Raw genomic sequence first — 18,996 nt, 5'->3', positions numbered from 1 at the left:
GCTGTTTCAGATAATCACAGGGATCATAAAGTCATTAGGGGTTGGGTGTTGCTGGGGAGGAAGCTTTGACCTGCACAGTACAGGAGGAGCTGAAGGTAAACATTGAAAGAAATCTTTCACAGGGCCTTTCTGCTTCTTTTAGACTCTCTGTAATGTTACTCAAAAATCTTACAAAGTCTGTGGGTTTGAGGACAGTTCAGCAAAAGCAGGAGGCAGAGGGCAGCTGGGCCATCTCTGCCCAGCGCTGAGCTGATGCTCCCAGGGCCTGAGCTTCATTTCTCATCTCCCCCACTCGCCGGCTTTGGCTATCATTCTCATCCATGCTGTCACAGAACTGATGGACCCAGAGAACACTACGGTAATGTGGTGCTCTCAAGGGAGTCTCGTTACAGTTACATAACCAGTCAGCTATCACCGGCACGACAGACTGGGAGGGGAGAGGAGGACCAGGGCTGTCATTTTCACTTAGAATCCAGGACCTGCACTGTTTCTAAAAGGACCTCCAAAGCTTGGATCTGGTGGTTAAAGAATGTGGATAAAGATTCCTACAGGAAGGAAAACTGGAGCCCAGAGGAAGGCTTGCCCAGGGAGTCAGAGCTAGTCAGGATACTATTCCAAAGGTGGCTACTCGAAGTAGGTCTCTCCCCCAAACAACAGGTGACCCCCAAACAGCAAAAGTCCAACCTTCATGGCCCTGAAGTCCTTCTTCATCTTCTCAGGGATCCCCGTCATGAAGGAGAGCTCAGGCAACAGCAGGATTTCCCCCTTCAGCAGCTGAGACAAGACAACAGGAAAGTGAGGGACAGAGATGGCACCCTGGGGCCCACTGGAGGTGGGTGCGGGTCTGCACCAATACACCTGCCACCAAGGAACTTTCATAAAATCCCAGGGGAGAGAACAAGAGGACAGGAAACACTGCATGTTGTCTACCCTTCGTGTCCTCTGTCACAATGTCCTCTTCATGACAGCCGCTGTTTAGGTGAAGGAAAAGGCGCGCGGGGGGGGGGGGGGGGGAGTTTGGCCCTACTGAGCCTAAGGACAACGGCAAGACACTTGTCAAGCTCAGTGCTTCCTGCTCTGAGGCTCCTCAGCAGAAGAGGTGAGGCCAGAGAGACAGCTCCGCAGTTAAACAACACTGGCTGCTCTTTTGCAGAGGAATGGGGTTTGGGTCACCAGAGCCCACACATTGTCTCATGACCATCTGAAAACATCTCAGACACCTTGTCTGAACTTAGTGACCATTCGGGCATGCATGTGGTGCAGAGACATACAGGCAGACATAAATAAATCTAGATGTTCTTTAATAAAAAAAATAGATCAAAGAACAGTATCAAGGGCAATTCTCTGGGCCCCCCCTTCCGTTAAATCTACAGATTTGAATCTGAATCTACAGATTGCTTGTGTTTTTTAAAAGATTCATTCTTATTATTTTAATTATGTTTATTGTGTTGTGGTGGAGTATACAACATGAATCAAGTGCCAGAGGTCAGACCGGTGTCAGATCCCTTGGAGCTGGAGTTTTATAGGTAGTTCTAAGCTGCCTGATGTGGGTGTTGATTGGAAGTTGAATAGAACGTCAGGTCCTGAGGAAGTAGAAGAGACAACTTATGTTCTTAATCACTGAGCCATCTCCCCAACCCCCATAAACTCAACATTTTCCTCTCCCTCTCTCTCTCTCTCTCTCTCTCTCTCTCTCTCTCTCTCTCTCTCTCTCTCTCTCTCTCTCTCTCCTCTCTCTCTCTCGGCAGAGTCTCACTACAGAGCTCTGGTTGGCCTGGAACTCACGATGTAGACCAGGTTGGCCTTCAACTCAAGAAATCTGTCTGTCTCCTAAGTGCTGGGATTACAGGCATGTCCTACCATGTCCATATCAGAGTTTTAATCTCTTTCTCTTTTTAAAAGTGTTTAGTGTGCATGTATGTGTGTGTGTGTGTGTGTGTGTGTGTGTGCACCTGGGTACCACAGAGGCCAGAAGAAGGCTTCAGATCCCCTGGAACTAGATTCATAGACAATTGTGAGCTGTCATGTGGGTGATGAGAATGGAACCCAGGTCCTTGTGAAGAAAAGCCAGTGCTCTTAACCCCTCTATCATCTCTCCAGCCCCCAGAATTTCCATCTTTATTTATACAAAATTCTCCTTAATGCCTTTAACCTAATCTGTTCATTCTGGCAGGTCAGCTCCTCCTGATGTGGCCTAGCAACTCTGGCTAGAGGAAACATGAAGCCAGGTCCAGTGAGCCCCACACTGCGGACACGCCTGTGAGTGCACACACATGAAGTGGCCGGCAGGACAGAGAATGATCACTCACTGTGCCGTGGTTATTCTGTCTCTCACTGGGGCCTATGGATGAGCACGCGGCTGGTCGTCTCCTTAACTGTGATCCCCGTAGTTCTGCGGTAGTAAGAGAGTAAGAAACAGTGTCACCCTCCCTGCAGCTCCGGCCAAGGCTGCTGCAGCTTACAAGGGGCACAGGGCCCTCTGAGAATCCATCAGAAACTGATCATAGTAGATGTAAGTGGAAGAGGCAGGCTACAGTTTCCTTGCTAGTAGACAAAGAACAGAAGCTGAAGCCCAGGAGAGAAACGTGTGAAAGATCGTGCTAAAGGGCTCGGACAATAAAAGGTAAAATAAAAGTCTACTGATTAAAGAGCTGAATTCCACTTCTCTCACCAGACAGAATCAACAAGAGAAATACAATTCACAGCCCAAAATTCACTTACGTAGTTACTGCCAAAAGAGCCAACTGTAAAGGCAGCACATTCAGGCCAGACCCCACAGACAAGCTCCCTCGGTCTCGGGAGTATCATCAGTTCACAGATCTCAACAGTGTCTGTGCCCTGCCATTAACAGTGCTCAATATCCCAGAGACGGGGAGAGCACATCACACCCCCACCCTCGGACCCAAGCGAGCCTCTCGTACCTGTAGTACTCCAGGAATGTGATCTCCTTCCCATCAGACATCACAAAGCTGTCTTTGGGGGTCTTGTTCCAGTCCACATCGTCGATGCGGTAGGTGCGGTTGTTGTAGCGGGTGATGACAATACTGCCAACCAGGAGCTTGCTGCACTCATCCTGGAAGTGCTCCTTGTTCTGCTGGTAGATAGCATGCCTTCAGGGAGAGACGAGAGGCTTTGCATGGCATCCGTACACTCAGGGTCATAGGAAAAGGGATGGGGGTGCCAAAATAATGAGGGAGAGCGCCTAAGAATTGATCACAGCGTTTACTCCTTATTAGTCACAGTCATGATGTGAGTCAAACTACCTTTTTCATTGTAGCATTTATTTTTATTGTTTTTAATTATGTGCATGCGGGTGTGTGTGTGTATGTCTGCAGGTGGGCATGTGCACATGAGTGCAAGTACCCAAGGAGACGGGCAGCCCCAAAGCCATCAGCTGGGGCAAGTGCTCTTAGCCACTGGGCCATCTCTCTAGTCAACCCCAACTCACTTCCTCTTTGGGAGGAAACATGGTTCACTATAATGTAGCCCTTGGCTGGCTTGGAATTACTATGTAGGCCAGGATGGACTTGAACTCACAGAGATCTGCCTACCTTTACCTCAGGAATCTAAAGGTGTCAACCACACCCAGGTAACTGTTGGTTTTTTTAACTGATGGTTCCCCCAAAGAAAAGTCACCTGCATTGTTTAAAAAAAAAAAATGCTCACCACCTTTAATCCCCAGTATTCAGGAGGGAGGGGCAGGTGGATCTGAGTCTGAGCCCAGTCTGCGTCTAGAGCAACTTGCACGACAGCCAGAACTGTTACACAGAGAAACCCTGTTCTGAAAAAAACAAAAACAAAACCAAATCCAAAATGAGACCAGAAAGATTAGCTCAGTGGTTTAGAGCACATGAGATCTTACAGAAGACCAATTTCAGCTCCCAGCATGTAACATGGAGGCTCACAGTAACCTTATCTCTAACTCCAATCCCAGCAGATCTGACACTCTCTTCGGGCCTCTGTGGGCACCGAGCACACCTGTGGTGCACAGATGCATGTACACACAGGCAAAACACCCATATACATAAAAGTTAAAATTTTTAATTAAATACTCATGACCTCCAACTAAGACTAAGAGTGGAAAGTTCTGTAATTTGTCCCTAATTTTTATTTTAAACCAACAAGCTAAACCGTGAGTGTGGGGCCCTAAAGAACCATGACCAAGTGGTTCAGAGCATGGAACATCTCTGTCCCACAGCTCTGTAAGGTTGCTCTGCTCACAGAGAAGCCCTTCTTTGATGTGTGCTCATGGGGCGAAGGGTTTGTGGGTACCTCTAGTGAACTTTAAATTACTGTTTTAATCTGCTTTTTCATGCCAGTCTTAAAGCGCGAAGTGGTGACGCCAGTCACCCGCACAGCACTCCTGGGCTAAGGGTGCTCACATTTCATTACAATCAATTAAAGCACCCACAGAGGGCTGAGGGAAGCCAGAGCGATAATGTGCTACCCTGAGGTATCACCTACAAAAAGTTTAAAATCCTGGCTTTTTCATACCTAAACCACACACAAACACAAAACACACACACACACACACACACACACACACACACCCCATACACACATTCATTAGAACAACTTTTATACACATAAAAATAGGATAATTTAAAATCTAAAAAAAGAAAAAAAACTGCTATGAGATGCCTTGGTGAGTGAAGGCACTTGCTACTGGATCCCCAGGATCCCATGGGTGGAAAGAGAAAACTGACTTCTGCAAGTGCCCCTCTGACTTCCATATACACATTGAGCACAAGCATACACAGGAGCACATGCAAATAAATAAGCACAACACACAAATACATACATATATAAAATGTAAATAAATTAAAGAATAAATGGTTTTTTATCTTTATCAAGTTGAAAATTTTTATATGTCAAAGAGAGTTCTATGAAAAATAAGGCAACTGGGCCAGGAGTAGTGGTATTACATCTTTAGTCCTATCATGAAGGAGGCAAGGCAGGCAGATCTCTGTGAGTCGAGGCCAGCACTGTAAGTTCCAGACCAGTCAGGGTTACATAACCAGATCCTGTTTCACAAGAAAGAGGGAGGGAGGGGGAAGGGAGGAGAAAGGGAGGGAAAAGGGAAGGAAAAAGGGAGGGAAGAAAGGTGCTGGCTAGTCTTATCTGAAAGGAGATAACCTCAAATGTGATAAGATTCAGTTGTAAGGCATTTTCTTTTTCTTTTTTTTTGGGGGGGGGGGGGTTTCAAGACAAAGGGTTTCTCTGTGTATTCCTGGCTGTCTTAGAACCCACTCTGTAGTCCAGGTTGGCCTACAGAGATCCTACAGAGATCCGCCTACGTCTGCCTCCTGAGTGCAGTAATTAAAGGCATGAGCCACAACTCCCAGCTGTAAGGCATTTTTCTCAATTAGTGATCAATGCAGAAAAGCCCAGCTCATTGTGGGTGGGGCCATCCCTGGGCTGGTGGTCCTGGGTTCTATAAGAAAGCAGGCTGAGCAGGTCATAAGGACCAAGCCAGTAAGGAACAGCCCTCTATGGTCTCTGCATCAGCTCCTGACTCCAGGTTCCTGCCCTGTTTGAGATCCTGTCCTGACTTCCTCTGATGGTGACCAGTGCCGCCGTGTAAGTGTGTAAGTGATGTGTAAGCCCCTTTCCCTCCTACATTACTTTGGTCACGACACTTCATCACAATAGAAACCCTAACCAAGACAGGAAAGACACGTACATGAAAGAAAATATCCTGTATTGTGTATCTGACAGGCTATCTGTATCTAAAATACACAAACCTTACAACTAAAAAAGGCATTTTAGAGCCAGGCAGTGGTGATCCACACCTTTAATCCCAGCACTTGGGAGGCAGAGGCAGGTGTATCTCTGTAAACTCAAGGCCAGCCTGGTCTACAGAGCGAGTTCCAGGACAGACTTCAAAGCTACACAGAGAAACCCTGATTCAAAAAATCAAAATAAATAAATAAATAAAAATAAAAATAGAGGACTGAAGAAATCGCTCCATGGTTAAGAACACTGGCTGTTCTTCCAGAGGACCCAAGTTCAATTCCCAGCATGCACATGGCAGATCACAGCTGTCTACAATATAAACTCCAGTTCTAGTGGATCCAATACTTTCATACAAACATACATATTGGCAAAACACCAATGCATGTGAACTAAAATAAATAAAAAATTTTAAAGTACATTTTAAAATGGGCCAAAGATCTAAATATTTCACCAAGATACACAAATGGCCAAGGTGCAGGAAAGGCTGCTCAATAGCACTGGTCATAAGGGAACTGTGGTCAAAGCCACAGCGAGACTCACTTCCGCACAAAGGGGGTTAGGACAAAAACAGACGGCAAATGAAGCTGCAGGTAAGCAGGAGCCTTTGACCACCACTGGCAGGGACATAAGTGCTGTGGACTATTAGTTAAAGATGTGTGACATTCATTTACACTGTGCTGCATTTGTTTAATTCTGTGGAGCTGTGTTACTTTGACTGCCTAAACACCTGATTAGCCTAATAAAGAGCTGGGCAGGAAGAGAGAAAAAGGCGGGGTTGGCATGCAGAGGGAATAAATAGGAGAAATCTAGGGGAAAGAATGAGGAATGAGAAAAGGAGAGGAGGATGCCAGGGGCTAGCAACCAAGCCACACATCCAGCCATGGAGGAAAAGGAAGATATATAGAAAAACAAAAAGTAAAAAGTCCAGAGGCAAAAATGTAGTTAAAGAGAAATGGGAAAATTTAAGTTAGAAAAGCTGTCTAGGAACAAGACAAGCTAAGGCCAGGCATTCATAAGTAAGAATAAGTCTCTGTGAATTTATTTGGGAGCTAGATGGTGGGCCCCCAAACAGTCAAAAGACCAACAATACATAAGAAATGTTCATCTGTTCTTGGGCTAAATAAAGGCTTAAAATAGAACACATGGAAATGGCAACACACACACACACCAAGTTCTGGACATGCAAGCTCATAGCCAAACAGTGAACACAGCAAGCATCCCTCAAATAGCTCAGTGAGGTAGCTTAGCAGGGAAGGGCTCCTGCTGTACAGCCTATCGACCTGAGCTTGATCCTTGGGATCCATGTAAAAGTGGAAGGAGAGAACCAACACCAAAAAATGGTCCTCTCACCTCCAAACCCAAGCAGCTGACACACCTGCAAACATACAGCATGCACACACACATTAGTAAATAAAACATTTAAAGATCACTTTTTTAAAAAAAGAAAACACTTGGGGTTGGAGAGATAGTTCAGTGGTTTTCTAGAGGACCAGAGTTCAGCATTCATGCTGGATGGCTTACAATCTTCTAACTTCTGGTCTCCCTTGTACACATACACAGCATATACTCATAAATACATAATAAAAATAAATATTTTAAAAAGGAAAATATAGAACACCAATATGGTAGAATATTTTTCCATGCAAAAAAGAATGCTGTCTCATGTTTATAACATGGGTGGATCTTGAAAGCATACCAAGACACAGAATATTATGCATAATATAGTTTTTCATATGAAATGTTTCTAATAGACAGAAAACAAATTAGTGCATTAGGATTACAAATCTGAGGCCATCATGGGCAATCAGTGGAAAAAAGAAAGGGAGAGAGAGAGGGAGGAAAGAGAGAGAGTGAACGGAGTGATGGTTTCTGTAGGTCTCAGGGAAAAGAAGGACACTGATGGCCAATGGGTGTGGGCTTCTCTCTGCAATGACAACCACGTCCTAAAACTGTCTGCACCGAGAGTATACAGCACTAGATACACGAACAGTCACAGAGCAGCACCCTCCAAGGAAGTATATTTCATAGTTTGTATCTCAATAAGCTGTTTAATAAGATCACACGGGGGCCAGCTAGATGGCTCAGTGGGTAAAGACACTTGCTACCAAATCTGAAGACCTGAGCTGGATTCTTGATCCTCAAGGTGGAGAAAACCTATTCTTTCAAATTGTCCGCTGACCTTCACACATGTACATATACATACACACAAACAAATGGAAGAAAAATCATACACAAGCTGGAACATAGCTCAGTGCTGAAATGCGAGCTTATCATGCATGAGACCTTGGGTTCTGTCTCCAGTCACAGAAACAATAATAATATAAAAAAGATCAGACATGTACTTATTATCTCAGTCTTTGTGGATCAGGAATTGAGGTGGCCTAGCAAGGCAGTTCTTAACAAGGTTCCAAGCCAGCTGTAGACGCCTCAAGGCTGAGCAGAAAAAAGGCGTATCTCTAACACGGAAGTGAGCCACTCCATGGTGCTGCCGAACCCTCTGGCTTCTGCCTGGGTCTTCCCCAAGGAGCCTGAGACAGCCCACCGCAGACGGGAAGCAGTCTTCCTCCTCTGCCCTCCTGCACACTCTGTCACTGAGATGGGTGGGAAAGCCCAGACGACACTGCAGAGCGGAGGCCTGCATGAGGACCACACAGACCCCACCATTATTAGGAAGGGAGGAGGGGCCTCTCCTTGACCAAACTCTAGCTGGGCTCTTCCTCACCAGGCTTCCATTTTCACCACTGCACTAGACTTTAGCAAGAACTGAATCAGTTTAGCTTGAATTCCAACCTTGATATCTGATCAAACCCTTCATTCCTTCATCACCCAGGTGATGTCCTAGGCCTGCCACAGCAAGAATCCTCTTCTGGCTAGACTCCTCCCTCTCTGTGGGGTTTCCCTGTTGGTAACCCCTTCTACTCTCCCCTACACCATTACTGTTTTATACATTCCCACTTCCCATGTGGATGTGTTGGTATGCACCACTAGTGCCAGCCACCTCGGGGGCTACACAACCAGGAGTTTCTGTTTTGTCTTGGAGACAGAGTTTCTCTGTGTAGCCCTGTCCTGGAACTCACTCCGTAGACCAGGTTATGAATGGCCTTGAACTCAGAGATCCGCCATGCCTCTGCCTCTCATGTTCTGGGATTAAAGGTGTATGACACCACTGCCCGGCCCCAACTAGTTTGGGACTAGCCTAGCAGCATAGCAAAAGCCCTCCTAGAACAATCCCCTTTGTCCGTGGTCTTCATGGCTGAGTCCACCCCTCCCACCAATGGTCCTCACTCAGTCCACCTGACCCTTCCTGAACAAGTGTCACATCTTTTTTCTTTAACAGAAACTAAACTGGATAAACTATAGCAAAACTTCTGAAAAGACAAGAATTAAGGACAATTTAAAAAACAAGTGTATGGCCCAGCAGTTTGCAGGTAAAAGCATTGGCTGCTCTTACAGAGGTCCTAAGTTCAATTCCCAGCAACCACATGGTGGCTCACAACCATCCATAGAGAGGTCAGGTGCTCTCTTCTGGCCTGCAGGCATACATGCAGGCAGAACACTGTATACACAATAAATAAATAAATCTTTAAAAAAAAAAAAACAATTGTAACACAGGCAGCTGACTTGTGAATACAAACCATGTAAGCTAGAAGATAATGGGATACAGACTGAACATTAGAAGAAATATCTACCAAATGCAGAATTTTAGTTTAAAAAGCAAAATAAACATCTAAATTGTCATCAGCAAATCCTAAACTAAATGACAAGCTCTAAGTATTACTTCAGGCAAAAAGAAAACTACTCCAAAAAGAATCCTAAAATTATAGGAAGGAACACAGAACAAGCAATATTTCAGGAGACTACATTGAGAAACCTGAAGGAAACTGGGTCAGTCAAAATTCCATCATGGAGGACAAGGGACCCCCAGTGATTGATAGGAAGTTAAAGGTTGCTAGTGGGGAGGGGCTACCGAGGTCCCACCCTTCTCTGAGGATTCGATGGCTGCTGGGTGACTGGGAAGCAGTTTCTTTAGTGGCACGGGAGCAACCCTACGCTGCTGAGTCACAAAAATATGCCCAGCAAGAGTGCACAGCGGGGAGACAGCAGCTGGCGAGGAGCGGCAAGAGGTAAGCCAGAGCAGAAGAAAGGGTGGGGACAAGGATGATCAAAATACATCCCAAACATATGTGAAACAGCACGAAACCACCATTATTGTCATTGATATATGCTAAAAAACAACAACAAAGAGTCATTTTAGGACCTTCCAAAAGGGACAGGAAGCATGGTAAAGACAACGCCTGAAGACTTAAGAAAGAGAACTCAACATGGCCCTGGTCGCTCAAAGGCCAGGGGACTGGAAAGCAGCACTGCCCGATGCTGAGTGCAAAGAACTTTCTGTCTAGAGCTTCGCTAATCTGAGGCTCACAGCATGTCCTCCTATGCACCCTTCTCCAAGGAGATACGGAGGACGTGGCCTGCACCAGAGCAGGGATAACAAAGAGGCAGAGTTAGGTCTGAGACCTGACAGGCAGAAGCACCAGGAAGTAGGTGGGGTTAGCGCAGCCAAGCCAACCCACACCAGTACTCAGCAGACACTGAAGATGGTCCTGAAGCCCATTAAATCAATTACTGAGATTGTAGCAGCAACAGGTAACACTGAACCCATTGGGTAAACCTATTTGTTCACTGCTACTAGAAGCAGTGAAGTTATTCCTGGGTAATGAAAAAAATATATACTATTTCTAAAGACTGAGCTGTTCTGACCTCTGGGAAAATAGCTTCTCTTTGGCCATTTCCTGGGTCTGTAAAAACACAAAAAGTTCTGAGGATGAAAGTGGCCATGCCAGTAGCAGGGTCCCCTGAATGTCACAGATCTAGAGTTGAGTGGCTTTGTACTGTAATCATACTAGGGGCCAACCTAGACCACAGTGTGAGTTCCAGGCTAGCCCATGATACAGAATAAGACTCTCTCCAAAGTAAAAACAAAAACAAAACAAAAAAAAAAAAAAAAACCAACCCATCACCTCAGCCTCTGTGTGACATAAGAGGGTGATACCAGGCACAAGACTTAAAAACAGGGCCCAGAAGAAGAACTGGTTTGATTTTGCCCACCCTAGAAATCCGACTTCTTAGAGAACAGCAGATGCCTATATCTCACTAGACTTCAGGAGACAGCACATCCCTTCCACTCTCTGCTCTGTTTTCTCAGACAGGATCTCACACTGTAGCTCAGGCTGGTCTGGAACCCTCTACATAGCCCAGGCCAGGCTTAAACTTGAGGTGATCTCTTGCTCAGCCCTGGGGGAGTCACCATACCAGACTTTGGTTCTTTTAATACATTTTATGATTAAGAGTCCCCACGGGGGGTAAGTGAAGGGAATGGGAAGAGGGGAAGGCATGGAAACTTGGATTGGTATGTACAATGAAAAAAAGATAGTTTGACTTCTTTTAAAAAAACAATTTAAAAAAAAATACCAAGTTTAAAAAAAAAGTCCCCACAGAACAGAGTCTAGCCTGTCCTCCGACTACTCATTTCTGAACGTCAGAAAGCAATTGCATGTTAAAGATGGATCATTCACTCACATGACATCCAGCACAGAATCATTCCGAATGACTTTATGAGAGACATCAGCAAGTAGGAAGAGCCCTCCATCTGTCCTCCGGATGCTAGCTGCATAGCCAGGCCAGATCTGCAACCTAAAGAAAGAGTATCAGGGCCACAGAATTCCATGCCCCAATTAGACACAATACTGATATTGTCCTTTCTAATAATAATAATAAGGAAGGCTGGGGGGGGGGGAATGTAATCAAGTCAGTATCAGTACAAATTTACTAAAAATAGAAACAAAAAGGTTTAGTTGATTAAATTGTGGTTAGCTTCATAAAATACTGGTGAAGTTTTTGTCCTAGGTATAGTGGGCATAATAAAAAGTTTCCAGGGCTGGAGAGATGGCTCAGAGGTTAAGAGCACTGACTGCTCTCCAAGAGGTCCTGAGTTCAATTCCCAGCAACCACATGGTGACTCACAGCCATCTGTAATGAGACCTGGTACCCTCTTCTGGCAAGCAAGCATACAAACAGACAGAACACTGTACACATAATAAATAAATCTTAAAAAAAAGTTTCCAGAACATTCCTTAAGTGAAGAGGGAAAAAAACAAACCACCTACCTATGTTGCTGTAGTACCATGGCACTGGTAGGGTCGTAGAAGTTTCTCCCCACAAGCTTCATATCCAAAAGTTTCATTACCCTGAAATAAACGTGAGGGGTGAGTTTCCTTTCTCCTCCTCCTAACTGGGGGTGAAACACGGAGCTTTACAGTCGTTAGGCAGGTACTCACCACCAAGCCGCATCCCAAGTCTAATAGAAAAAGCTCTTTCAGTCTTAGCTTGGCTTCCTCTACAAACTGAAGGTGCAGAAAAGTTTTTGTGCTTTGCATAATGTAGCTTATGTTTAGAATGATCTTGCTATAGAAACGTAAAGCTAGCAAGGCAGTCATCTGGAGTTTGAACAAATGGTTGAAGGCTCTCTCAGTGCCCAACTCACCAAACACAGGGCTACTTCCCAGCCTAACTGCATTACTGTTCACCATGAACTAAAGAGAATTTGTGAACAGCCCACCAAGGAGACTGTTTGTCTCAGTTCACTTTAAGTTCTGCTTCATTAAATAAGAGGTAGTTTGGGATTAACACCTGTGAAAAACTGAAAGCCTCTAAAAAAAAAAGATAAACAATTGTAAGCTATGCATATTTTTTAAAGCCTAGAAAGTATCTGCCAGCAAATATGTTTGCACTCTGAGAAGTCTCTTCACCCATAACACTATCAAATAAACAATACTGACATCTGTTTTGGCTGAATATGGTTGCTCATACTTGTAATCCCATTAGGGAAGCTGAGGCAGAAGGATCAGGATGGGCAATCCTCAGCTATTTATCAAGTCTGAGACCAGCCTGAATTACATGAAATCCTATCTTAAAGCAAACATCTGGTCTGAAAATTCCTAAAATTAATCCAAAGGAATCCATTTGCCTACTAGGCTACCCACACGCCTAATTGCAGGGACCCAAATCTGACCTATCGAGTGAGAGATAATTTTTGAACGAGTTGATGAGAAGGTCACTCGTTAAGTGCTTCCCAGGCCACCCACAGACAGTGTGTGGCACCATCCACACTTCCTGGGGAGCCATGCTCCAAGCACGGTGAACTAAAGGCAGAGACGCAAGGCTGCAGCAGCTCCCTTACCGCCGGAAAACAACGTTGTAGAAAGGAATGCACAAGTCAGAGCAGGGCTCGAGGATCTTCGTCAGCTGGATCTTGATGCTGATCTCGGCATCATCGGTTTTCCTCTGGCTTTTTAACTCAACAACCTAACAAACATGTACAAGGAACAAGAAATTACAGACATGAAGTCTTAGTAGCCCATAACTTATTCGAGTTCTACAGCCTCAAAATGGAGCTCTCAACTTCCTCTCACTCTGCAGCCTGTGTGCGGGCAAAATCAGTGTGAACAATAGATAAACAAAATAAATAAAATTCAAAGCTGAATTTCAAATATGTTCTTCTTCATTGTATGCGGGTTGGGGGGGGGGGGGGGCCCAAGGAGGTCAGAGGGAAGGCGGCGCTTGAGTTCCCTGGTATTGAAGGATGGATCAAGGGCCACCCAGTAACAGGTGCTAGGAACCAAACCTGGGTCTCTGCAGGAAATCAAGTGCTCTTCACTGCCGAGCTCTCTCTCCAGGCCCTGATGTTGAAAATTCGAATGATTCTTTGCCACAGAGGTCAAAGTTTCGTACCACTCCACCTATGTGAAAGGTCACTTAAGTGGGGGGATCTCTGCTGTGTCCTGCAGAAGTCTGCCTTCTGTCTAAAAATGGGAAGGAGCAAGTCAATGTCCAAGGGGTCTGTACTTCGCCACTACGGAACCATCAGAGCGCACGGAGTTTCACCCACACCACACTCTCCACCAGGTCTCACTTGCTGAAGCTTGACAGGAAGATAGAGAATAGACCCATCAAAAGCAGTGACGTTTCCCGTGACAGTCTGGTGGTCCTTCAGCATGCCGAACCTCATACTTTTGCACTCCACGTTAGGGCTGCAAAACAACAAAAAGGATCTGAGTTCAAATTGAATCGCACAGCAGTCTTACTACAGCTGTGCAGTACGTCTATTACTTTGAGAAGCAGTTTTTTTGTAACTGCAACTCCACCTAGTGGTCACAGTTATAATTACACAGCTGTCTAAAACAATGAGGCAAGGATACCTGCTTGGATAGAAACATTAGAAATTGTAAATCTACCAGGCGTGGAGTGTATGCCTGCTGTTCAGCTTCATGAGAGGCTCAGGCATGAGGATCATGTATTTGAGACTTCTCTGAACAACGGAGAGATCTGGACCGAAGGAAAACAAAACCAATACTAACCCATAATTTTCGCTAGCTAGCTTCACGTGTCATGTACTCCCTTCTAGACTTCAGGGCAGGGTCAGAACACTAAGGGCACATGTTGTAAGTATCTAAGACTTTACAGGAACATACGATCGTGCATCTCTGATGACCTAACACAAAATCAGACCAGCATAGAAACAAAGCCCCAATGGAAGTTCACTTTAAAACAAGCTGTGGGCCAGACCTGACCTTGGGCTGACTGTGGTTCGCTAATCACTGCTGTCTTCAGAGGCACATGTTTTTAAAGTGCTGTTTCCTTCTAAGTGTTCAACGTCTTTCTTCGGGATTTTTACGTCTGTGTATATGCATGTGTCTGTGTGTGCCAGAAGAGGGAGCAGCTCCCTGGAGCTGGAGCTACAGGGGGTTGTGAGCCACCTGATACAGATGCTGCTGACTGCGAGAGCAGCTGAGTTCCTGTCGTGGTGGTGGGGTGTTTGTTTTGGTTTTTATTTCTGAAATCTCTCCAGCCTTTGTTTTTAATTTTTTTGTTGAGACAGGGTCTATGTAGACCAGGCTGACCTTGAACTCAAAGAAATCCACCTGTCTCTGCCTCTCAAGTGCTGGGATTAAAGACGTGTCCTGCCATAAAGATTTTTAAAAGTTAGATTTTAATCTTTTTTTTCACTCATGGCAACTTCAACTTTTCATGAATGTAACAAACTGGCATCCGGGCAGTGGAGGCGCGCGCCTTTAATCCCAGCTGACCACGGAGGTCAGAAGAGGGCACTGGGTCCCCTGGAACTGATGTTACTGATGTTTGAGTCACCATGTGAGTACTGAAAACCAAATCTTGACCTTCTGTAAGAGCAGCAAGTGCTCTTTAACTACCGATCCTTCTCTCCGGCCCCTTAATAAATTTGTATATAAAAAGTTCCCTGGTGTGTAATTTTCTACTTACACCATCAAGTTCACATTCAAAAAATTTCAGATTCTGGAGGACTTCAGGTTTGGGGTTTTCAGATGAGGACAATCAACCTACACTTAGAGCAACATTCTGACTTTGGCCTTGCTGTCCCCAGTCCGTGAGAAAGCTCAGGAGACCAGTGCACACCAGCATTTTCCATGTTACCAGTATCCCTCAGCTACCCCACATCACCTTCACACTGTGGCGGCAAAAGTCCCTGGTGCTCGGGAGATTGTTGTTTGATGTTTTACTCTTTTGGCTTTTTGAGGGGTCCGCCACCCCAGCTCCAAATAAATCACACATAGAGGTTTATTCTTAGTTATGAATGCCCAGTCTTAGCCTGGTTTGTTTCCTGCCACATTTTCTTATCTTAAATTATCCTCAGCTACCTTTTGCCTCTGGGCTTTTTCCTTTTGTTTACTTCTGTGTATCTTACTTTCTCTCTTACTCCATGGCTGGCTGGGTGGCTGGCCCTAATGTCCTCCTCCCCTTATTCTCTCATTGCTCCTCCTTTTCCTTGTTTCTCCTTCTAGTTAAACTCTCTGCATATTAGCCCCACCTATCCTTGCTCCTGCCTCACTATTGGCCATTCAGCTCTTTATTAGACCATTAGGTGTTTTAGACAGGCAAAGAATCACAGCTTCACAGAGTTAAACAAATATAGCCTAAACAAAGCAACACATCTTTACACCATTAAACCAAACGTTCCATACATAAACAAAGTAACACACCTTAAAATAATACTCCCCAACAGTGGATGGCTCAGTCAGGAAGGTGTCTGACACTTCCCTAGTTAGCTTTTCTATGTCTGTGACAAAACACTATGACCAAAAGCACATTGAGGGAGAAGATGGTTTATTCCAGTTTACAACTGTCAGGCCACATTCCATCACTACAGGAAGTCAGGACAGGAACTGAAGCAGAAGCCATGGAAGAGTGCCACTTACTGGCTTGTTCTCCATGCTTTCTTATATCACTCAGGGCCACCAGTCCAGGGACGCCACTACCTATAGTGGGCTGGGACCTCCCATGTCAGTCACTAATCAAGTTATGCCTACGGCAAACCTAGTGAGGGCATTTTTCTCAGTGGAGAGTGCCTCTTCCCAGGTAACTCGAGTTTTTCAGCAGACATAAAGCTAACTGGAGAACTCTATAGGACCTGAGCTCGACCCTAGCACCTATGGTTATACTAGTAGTTCCCAGTGGTGATGGGAGCAATAGACAAGTGGACTCTGGAACCTGATGGCCAGTCAGCCTAACCCAAACAGAGCTGTAGGTCCGAGTGAGGGATCCTGTCTTTAAGCATAAGGCTGACAGCTCTGGAAGGACACCAGAACTGACCTTTGAACCTGTGTGCATGCACACACACAAACACCATTTAGATTACACAAATCTCCAGCCCTGCAAATCTATGGCTTCTTCGTGGCCCATCAATGCAGAAAACCTTCCTGCTGCACTCAGAATTTGCCTTCCCATTCACAAAGGACAGCATTCTTCCTTATGACATCCAGCCCTCCCCTCATGGTCCATGCTAGGCCTGCTTCCTGGGACTGCACTCAGTCATCTCTCTGCCTCCCCCCCTTTCCATCAAATGTGAGCTTTACTCCAGTTCCTTATCAGTAGGAATCTTCGGGGTTTGTCTGTCTGGTTGGTTGGTTGGTTGGTTTTTTGAGACACGTTTCTTTCTCCGTATAGCAACCCTGGCTGCTCTGTAGACCAGGCTGATCTCAAACCCACAGTGATTCTCGTACTTTTGCTGGGAAGAAAAGCTTGCACCACCAAGCCTGGCTCTCTGGTAGGAAATCTTGCTGCCTCATCTTCCTCTTTCCAGATTTTGAAATGAGTGGAGGGTTCACGGGCTGTTCCTCATGTTCTATTTCTCCCTAGCTCCTTTAGTCTCAGGCATTTTCTCTGCAACTCTAGCAGTTTATAGAAGACCACCAAGGGTAGGCTGAAAGCAAATCAAGTTAACTTTTTTTTCTTGTGGTCCAAATCAACCTTGTCCTTATCCGGGCAGATCTGTTCTTTGGTGGCTACAGTTCTTCTGGTCCCTGCCCCCAACCATCACTCTCTTCTCCTTTTTCCCTCTTCTACCTCCCCATCATTTAATGGCTTTCCTTGAAAAATCCGCATTTCTTAGTAGAGCCATTTTGGAAAACAGCATGGAGACCCTACAAGAACTGAGAGCACAGCTGAGGAGAAGGCTTAATTGGTGAAGTTCTGACCTTGCAAACGCAAGGACCAGCACTCAACAACCTCCACCCGAAAATACAGGGCAGGATGGCATCACTTTGTTTTTTGGTTTTTTTTTTTTTTTTTTTTTTCGAGACAGGCTTTCTCTGTAGCTTTGGAGCCTGTCCTGGAACTAGCTTTGTAGACCAGGCTGGCCTCGAACTCACAGAGATCCACCTGCCTCTGCCTCCTGAGTGCTGGGATTAAAGGTGTGCACCACCACCGCCCGGCTATATCACCTTGTTTATGGAACCGTACGTGTGTAGTACCTGTGGAGGCCAGCAGAGAGTGTTTATATACAGTGTTTTGGATAGTTGTGAGCCTCTGTGAGTTGTTGGGAATTGAACACAGGTCAATTCTGGTCCGCTGGAAGAACAGACAGTGGTTTTAACCACTGAACCATCTCTTCAGCCTCCATGGCATGTTCTTGTGTCCCTACAGACAAGAGGATCTCTGGGGTCTGCTAGTCAGCCAGTCTGGCCTAATTCAGTCCAATGAAAGACCTTGTTTTGAAAGGTGTGAATGACATTCCTGAAGATGACACCTGAGGGTGTTTTCTGGACTTCACATGTGTGCATATATGAACACTTGAATATACATGTACATATGTATATAAAAACCGAACACTATGTATGATTCAGTAACCCACTTACATATATAGATCTAAAAGATATACAATCATCTCAAATAAACATCTATATACAAACCTAGATTTACTTTAGAAATTTCACAATAGCCATGACATATTCATCAGCATACAGAAAATGTGAAATACACACTAAAGTTCTATACCATATCGTTTACTGTTCTTCTGAAAGTTCCATGCATGTATATAATGAACTTCCGTAGTTTTCACCCCATTACCCTATCCTCTCCTCCCTCTTCAGATAAAGCCATTCTTCCTAAGAAGTACTGAACTTGGACAGAGACCCCCTGCTTGACCAGAGAGGCCGTGCTGACTGCCAGAATTCCAGGTAGACCACCCACCCTCAGACTCTCTTGGTATTTCCAGCCCTGTCCCCAGTGTCCTCTCCGCTCTTCATCACCATGCCTCTGGCCCTGACTCAGGCAGAGACCCCCTGTTCAACCATGCTGGCCAGCCGAAGTCCAAGTAGGCCACTTTGAGATTCCACCTTATACCTGTCAGAATAGCTAAGATCAATAACATAAGTGACAGTTCATGCTAGCAATGGAACACCCCTCCATTGCTGGTAGAAGTGTAAACTTGGACAGCAACTATGGAAATCAATATGGCAATTCCTCGGAAAATTAGGAATCAATCTACCTCAAGACCCAGCTATACCACTCTTGGGCATATACCTAAAGGATGTTCTATCCTGCCTCAAGGATGCTTGCTCAACTATGTTCATAGCAGCTTTATTTATAATAGCAAGAAACTTGAAACAATCTAGATGTCCCTTAACCAAAGAATGGCTAAAGAAAATGTGGCAGCCAGATAATAGTGGTGCATGCCTTTAATCCAAGTCCTTAGAAGGCAGAGGCATGTGAATCTCTGAATTTGAGTTCAGTCTGGTCTACAGAGTGAGTTCCAGGGTTCCAGAACAGTCAGAGATATACAAAGAAAACCAAAAAAGGTTATTTTAGCGGGCGGTGGTGGCACACGCCTTTAATCCCAGCACTTGGGAGGCAGAGGCAGACAGATCTCCATAGAGTTCGAGGCCA

The 18,996-nt window shown here is 45.2% G+C and overlaps 1 protein-coding gene across 1 annotated transcript in view; it reads right to left on the bottom strand.

Moving 5' to 3' along the window:
• Piwil2 (piwi like RNA-mediated gene silencing 2) overlaps window positions 1–18,996 on the bottom strand; it is a 62,674-nt gene that overhangs the window by 31,289 nt on the left and 12,389 nt on the right. The window contains 8 exon segments of the mRNA XM_038310647.1: window positions 685–774; window positions 2,310–2,339; window positions 2,341–2,392; window positions 2,922–3,110; window positions 11,317–11,430; window positions 11,904–11,984; window positions 12,977–13,101; window positions 13,709–13,826. Of these exon segments, the coding sequence (XP_038166575.1) occupies window positions 685–774; window positions 2,310–2,339; window positions 2,341–2,392; window positions 2,922–3,110; window positions 11,317–11,430; window positions 11,904–11,984; window positions 12,977–13,101; window positions 13,709–13,826 (799 nt within the window).

Source organism: Arvicola amphibius, chromosome 13 (genome assembly GCF_903992535.2).
Source record: "Arvicola amphibius chromosome 13, mArvAmp1.2, whole genome shotgun sequence".
Taxonomy (NCBI): Eukaryota; Metazoa; Chordata; class Mammalia; order Rodentia; family Cricetidae; genus Arvicola; species Arvicola amphibius.
The sequence above is the reverse complement of the archived record's forward strand: the minus strand, read 5'-3'. Positions and strand labels throughout refer to the sequence as shown.